Source organism: Crocuta crocuta, unplaced genomic scaffold (genome assembly GCF_008692635.1).
Source record: "Crocuta crocuta isolate KB4526 unplaced genomic scaffold, BGI_CrCroc_1.0 scaffold288, whole genome shotgun sequence".
Taxonomy (NCBI): Eukaryota; Metazoa; Chordata; class Mammalia; order Carnivora; family Hyaenidae; genus Crocuta; species Crocuta crocuta.
The window spans coordinates 728,941-735,875 of record NW_027532607.1 but is presented as its reverse complement, the minus strand read 5'-3'; the positions used below and the strand labels follow the sequence as shown (position 1 = coordinate 735,875).

Below are 6,935 nucleotides of genomic sequence, written 5' to 3'. Positions count from 1 at the left end.
TCCTTTTTCCATTTCTTCCTTTGTAAATTCTGGTGCATACCTTTTTTTTTTTTTTTTACACTTTTTTGGACATATGGGACAGCTTTGTGTTTCCACAAAGGAATAATTTATAAGAATATATTAAGACCACATGCGACTGTGACCCATCTCATTTCCTTTTATCCTTATGTAGGAGTTTTCTAGGCCTGGGCAGCTTGGGCATGATCCTGGTTTTTAACTCGGGGAGCAGCGTTATAGGATGGGGAGACTCTCGGTCTTTTTACCTTTACCTCTGTCGGTTTGCTTTGTCTGTTGTAGAGTTCAGTAATGGCACTGAGGTGCCCACTCACACTGAATCCTTACACTGTCCCTTTATCTTTAGCAATTAATGTCATCTAATGTACTACATAAAATTTACTTACTCATTTAGTTCGTTGTCTGTCATCCCCAGTATTAGAATGTAAGCATGTTGAGGGATGGGTTCAGGTGGTGTGGGGGTGGAAGGATAGGTCTTTCCTCCTTTCCTGTATCCCCAACAGCTAAAAAAAAAAAAATGTAGATAAATGGATAATTGATGGCTTGGTTTGAATGAATGAAAGAACAGGGGTGCCTGGGTGGCTCAGTCAGTTAAGCATCCGGCTTCAGCTCAGGTCAGGATCTCACAGTTTGTGGGTTCGAGCCCCACATCGGGCTCTGTGCTGACACCTAGCGCAGAACCTGGAGCCTGTTTCAGATTCTGTGTCTCCCTCTCTCTCTGACCCTCACATGTTCACGCTGTCTGTCTGTCTCTCTCAGAACTAAATAAAACAACATTAAAAAAATTTTTTTTTAAAAAATGAATGAAAGAAAGAACAAAGTAGTTTAACCCAGCCATTAGCCCTAGTTCTGCCATGGAATGGCCTGTCCACATGACCTTCACCCTGTGTCCTCTCTGGGTCTATAAAATGATGGGGAATAAATGGGCCCTACCAGGTCTCATAAACTCTCAGGAGAGTGTCCTTGTTGTCTCTCAGAGAGGTGTTTATTTTAAGAAATTAGGGTTTAAGGAAAAAGTTTTCTCTTTGGAAAATATTGGCTGTTATTCCTGACTTACACGTCTCACTTTAAAAAATTTGAGAGAGTAACTTTTATACCTGGTAATTGGATTATTTAGGTTTCTGGTTATAATTAGTATAAACTTAATATTTTCCTATTCAAAGAAGAAAATCTTTTAACCCAAAACTCAGAAAATAATTGTTACATATTTCCTTTCTTGGTGTATGATTTTGCTAGGGAATATGGGATTCAAATGTATGTGTATTTTGTCTAAGTCTTTAAGAGATCAGCATTCATTAATAAACAAATTGGGGCGCCAGAGTGGCTCAGTCATCTTGAGCGTCTGACTCTGGATTTCAGCTCAGGTCATGATCTCACTATATGTGAGATCAAGCCCCGCATAGAGTTCTGTGCTGTCATTGTGAAATCTGCTTGGGATTCTCCCTCTCCCCCTCCCAACTCATGCTCTCTCATTCTCTCAAAATAAACTAAAATAACAACAACAACAAATTGAGGCAACAGTAAATAAATATTTTGGCCTAAGTTTCTGCTCTGGAAATGAGATTCAAATACACAGAATGTAAGATGCAATCAGTGCTTTAGGAACTCTGATAATGTAGACAAAGCAAGTAGGGCTCAGTTAACCAGGGACATTTTCTTGTAAGGTGATGGGACTTGGATCTGACAAGCTCTTTGAAGGGATGGATGAAGGCACCTGGGTGGCTCAGTTGTTTAAGCATCCAATTTCGATTCCTGTCATGATCTCACAGCTTGTGAGTTTGAGCCCCTCGTCGGGTTCTGTGCTGACCGCTCAGAGCCTGAAGCGTGCTTCACATTGTGTCTCCCCCGTCCCCTCTCTATCTCAAAAATAAACGTTAAAAAAAGGATGAATGACATTTCGGACAGATAAATATTTTTTAAAGGCTAGAATCAGTATGAACAAAGGACATAAGAATAGGTGGTATTATAATCCTTAACTGCATTTATTTATCTTGTAACTATATTGTAATAACCCCCACCTCTCAGTGATAACAGCTTCATATACATTCAGAGATTTTCTGTAAGATCGAGATTGCTGTAACTGTAACCAGGGCCCTTAAGCAGGGAAGATGTTGAGTGCAGTATTGAGAAGGCAGTAGCGTGCAAGATAGCTTCGTTTTCCAAATTGTGTTTGAAAGCTGTTTTATGCTTGTGATTGAGACAAAGTACTTTGCAGCAGAAGTTCTTTTAGCTAGAAAAACTTCATTTTGAAGGCTAGGGCAAATGTTTCTCGCTTATTATTTGTTTAATTGGTTAATGATCTTTCCCCCCTTTTCTGAGGAGCTTCCACTTCATTTTCTACATAGGCGGGTCATATATAGTCTTATTCAACCCAGGATAGGTAGGTGGTGTTTCTCTTACTTTTGGGTGGGGCCTGGGGGGGGGGTGTCTTGTAACACTTATTTTTTAAATTGGGGTGTTTTTTGGTTTTTTTTTTTTTGAACTGAGGTAGAATTCCATTGTCCTTTCTTAATGTCAGTCCTTTCCCTACCTCATTTCATCTCTCTGCATCCCCTGTTTCATATAAAGAGCTTTGAGTTAGAAAGGACTCCCTGGATGTATTGTGTGGTTCATTGGTCCACAAGAGCTTATGTCATAATGGCTAAGGAGCTCAAATTGATAGCCAAAATCTCTAGGCCCTAAAATATATTTTAGGATGTTCACTGGGGGACCCTGATGCCAAGTCAAGACCACTCTAGTGTGTTTCAACTTAGAGCTCGCCTTAGGACTTACCAGTGGAACTTTTTAAAACTGTAGAATACCCAACCCTAACCCCAGGGACTCTTGAATAGATTTGATGTTGAAGCTGGGCAAGTATAGCTTGATGAGTTTCCCCAGGTGATTCTGATACAAAATTACCTTTAAGAAATTTTTTATCAGTCAGCTCTCATTATTTTCTGGATCAGAGAAGGAGTGGTTAACCAAAGGCATAAAACCCTGGTTACTTTCATCCCAGTCTTTCTATTACACAGCATCAAAACTAGATTTTGGATACCTCTGTTTGAGTTCATGGGGGGATTCATGTGTGTGGCTTTTTGTTTTTCCTAATAAGCTCACTCCTGACTTTACCAAGGTGGGCCCTTACTGCCTATGGATAGGATTTGTGGAGTCGTTTTACATTTCTTTTTACATTTTTTATTTCCTGGGATGAACGGAAGGTCTGATTTTGAAATTGTAAAGCAGAAACCCAATCTGGAGTGATTTTTATGCATATGAGAAACAGGTGCCTTTGGAACAGGTTTTTGTTTTTAAGTTTTTGTTTTGTAGTATATTTTAGGGACTAGACTGTTCCACCTTTGTTTTATGTAGTAGTTTTAGCTGCTCAAATAGTTGGCTTACTTATCATTTATATTTGTAGCACTTAAGATAATGCTTAAGCCACATCTGTGATCAGGTTAACTAGAAAAACTACATTGCTGCTGTTCTTACAATATAGTCTAGATAGTATTGCTGCTGTTCTTATAATATAGTCTAGATAGTATTACAGTGTAAAGTACTATATTCTGATAAAGGTTCCAGATCTGAAAGATGTGAATAACAGATGCTAAAGGTAACAAGCTGTGTATGTCACAGCATTCAGGTAGAGAAAAGGGGAGGCCTAAGAAATTAGGCCTTAGGCCTTACTGATTGCTACTCACTGCTAGGCTTTATGTTGAAGTAACTCTTGGGAAAGTAAAGCTGCTGGTAGTGTATTTTGTTTCAGAACCATAGGAGAAGGGAAGAGGCCTCTGCTAAACCAGTCCCCTGCCCCTAACCATTGTAACTCCTTCATTAATCTGTGACTTATAATACCACTCACTTATGCTGCCTTTCTCTCTGTCCTGCAGGGGTTAATAGTTCTTGGGGAGGCACCTCCCCCGGAGCATACACCAACAGACTTATTTCTTCCACTTAGTTCTGAGGTGAAGACGGATCATGGGAATGATAAATTGGTAAGTGTAAAAGACAGAAAAGGGGAGATGAGTGAGAATTCAGTGGGTGGTGTCAGTACACAGTTCATTTTCTATAGCATTTCCTGCCATTGGCTGAAGGAAGGGGGCTGTATCCCATTTTATCATTTTTGACATTTCAAGGTCTGAATTCCCTGAGTAGAGCGCACAGGTCCCTTCCTGTAGCCATGTAGTTGACCTTGAATTTAAAAGCAGTTCCTAACTCAAGACCTTACAGAGACTTGCTAGAGCAAGTGTGTGGCATCATGGAGTATTACTGAGAATCGGGATCCCACGCGGCTCTGATACCTTTGACGAGCAAAGACAGCCTTTCTGGGCCACTGTAAAATGAAAAGGTTTGACTAGAGGTTTAACTCATAAGGATGTTGAAAGTGCTCTCTCTGAGTTACCCCCTTTAATTCTATAGTGAGGATAAAGCTGTCATTTTCTGTAATCTTCTGTATCCTTAGAGCCTAGTTCAGGTCTCCCCCCTTCCATGATTTCATCCTTTTTTTCTATTTCTATCAACACCCAAATTAATTTCTTTAACTTCTGAATCCCAAGAGTACGTTTTTATTTGTTTCTTTCACACCCCCCTCCCCTCCCTACCCAGAAGCTCATTGGCTTTTATGAATATTAATATTTCTTGATTTAAGTCATTTGTTAGAAATTCCAAAGTCCCACAACAGTGGTTTGTTTGGGAGGCTAGAGTGCTGGCTCTTTAAACCGTGCCTCTCTTTGCATCTGTAAATAAACAAAGCTTGTTATCCTTTATTATTATCATTGTTAGCAGGATTTCATGTGATATGATGGAAACTAACTTTCCTAATGAGAGAACTTAAAGCCAGGGATACTTGTGAAGACATTGAGAGATTATTCTTAACTCGAAAGTGGTTTTAAAAGTAGACGCCAGATTTTGCCAGTACTCACATCTACAATGTGAATTCATTATATGCTGTCTATAGAATTAAAAAACGTTTTGTTTTTTTTTAATGTTTATTTTTGGGAGAGAGAGAAAGAACACAAGCAGGGGAGGGGCAGAGAGAGACACACACAGAATCTGAAGCAAGCTCAAGGCTATGAGCTGTCAGCACAGAGCCCAGTGTGGGGCTTGAACTCATAAACTGTGAGATCACGAGCTGAGTTGGATGCTTAACTGACTGAGCCACCCCAGTGCCCCTAGAATTATTTTTTAAAAGTGATTTGTGAAAATGTTTCAGTGATCACTCTATCCAAGATAAACATTGTTACAGGTCTGAGAGAAAACATGGGTAAGTTGGAAGGTCAGCTGGTGCTCAGTGGTATGAGATACGGGAAACCTGAGATTTGAGGTGTAAGTGATTTGGGAGTGAGTTTTGTAAAGATACGTATACATTTGTTTATTTAGGGGCTCCAGAAATTTTGGGGCAGCCTCTTGTCAGGTTTTTCTCACCTCATTGCTTGTGAAGGATAGGACATGACAGACTCTCACTGTTTCTGATTCTCATTGTTGTATTTACACATCTTGACATGTGGGTGTGTGTTCACCCCTTAGGGATTTGATGGTTTTTGTACCCACCATTCACTTGCACGTATATTCTCAATATTAGATTGTATGATTCTTTTTTTAAAATGTTTTTTATTTATTTCTGAGAGAGAGAGAAAGCATGAGCAGGGGAGGATCAGAGAGAGAGAGGGAGGTACAGAATCTGAAATAGCCTCCAGGCTCTGAACTAGCTGTCAGCACAGAGCCTGATGCGGGGCTTGAACCCACGAACTGTGAGATCATGACCTGAGCCGAAGTCGGATGTTTAACTGACTGAGCCACCCAGGTGCCCCTGGATTGTATGATTCTTGAAGGGCAAGGTGATCTTCATCGTTCCTCATTGTGTTGACCACAATAGTTTCTACCTTGTACATAAATAGATTGCTTCTTGGATTCAGTAAAATAAATAAAAATTATGAAAACAACTGAGTATATACACATTGCCATTATATGTCTTCAAGGAGAGATTAACCCATTCCCTCTGTTGTGAATTACACGTGCTTTCTGAAAAATCTTTAGAAAGTGTCTTTCTAATGGAAGTATAAAGACAGAAGGCAGTACATCTCCATCGTTTATTGCACTGGTGGGTAGGCTGCAAAGCATTTATTCCTTAAAGGACATTAAGCAACTTGAAGGGCCTTAACCGCTTAAAAAATGGCAAATATGTGCAAAGCTGTGACTAATACATCAATTGCCAAGAAGTTTTTCATTGTAGAAAGCCAGTATTTAATTTTGCCTTTTTGTTATCCAGACTCTTTTTTTGAAAAGTGGTTTATACCTTGTCTTTTCACTTTTGCTGTAAAAAATCTTAAGTCAACGCTTGACAGATGCAGCTGTAAATTTTCATACTCATATCAAACCCCCCTATTCTCCATTTTGTTTATTTTTTTCCAAAATGAAAGTATTTGTTGCCCTTTTTTTTAAACTCTTCAAAAAAATAGAGGTTTAAAAATAGAGGTTTTTGTTGTGTTTTTCATTTTTGTATTTTCATTTCTGAAATTTACAAAAAAAGCCAAAGCCATTTTTTTTAACTGTCAAAATATAGTTTTAAGAAGTTAGGCAAAATTCTCAAAAAAGTATAATTTAACTTATGATGGTGAAAATGATGAGTGCTAGAACAAGATTACTCATTAGCCTACAAACTTCTAATATCTTGTAAGAAAAATAAAGCCATTACCTTTTGAGTTATGTTTTCAACTACACTCAGATCCATTTTAACTTCTCAGTGTTCTAAAAATAGACATCCGGGGCGCCTGGGTGGTTCAGTCCATTAAGCATCCGACTTCAGTTCAGGTCATGATCTCACGGTTCATAGGTTCGAGCCCTGTGTCACAGTCAACTCACAGCCTGGAGCCAGCTTCAGATTCTGTTTCTTCCTCTCTCTGACCCTCCCCTGTTCACGCTGCCTCCCTGCCTGCCCCCTCCCC

The 6,935-nt window shown here is 39.4% G+C and overlaps 1 protein-coding gene across 3 annotated transcripts in view; it reads left to right on the top strand.

The window, feature by feature from the left end:
• Window positions 1–6,935, top strand: part of KANSL1 (KAT8 regulatory NSL complex subunit 1) — a 174,694-nt gene that overhangs the window by 127,872 nt on the left and 39,887 nt on the right. For all 3 annotated transcript variants that reach the window (XM_077780285.1, XM_077780286.1, XM_077780284.1), the window contains one exon: window positions 3,882–3,986. In XM_077780285.1, coding sequence (XP_077636411.1) covers window positions 3,882–3,986 — 105 coding nt within the window. The remainder of the gene's footprint in view (window positions 1–3,881; window positions 3,987–6,935) is intronic.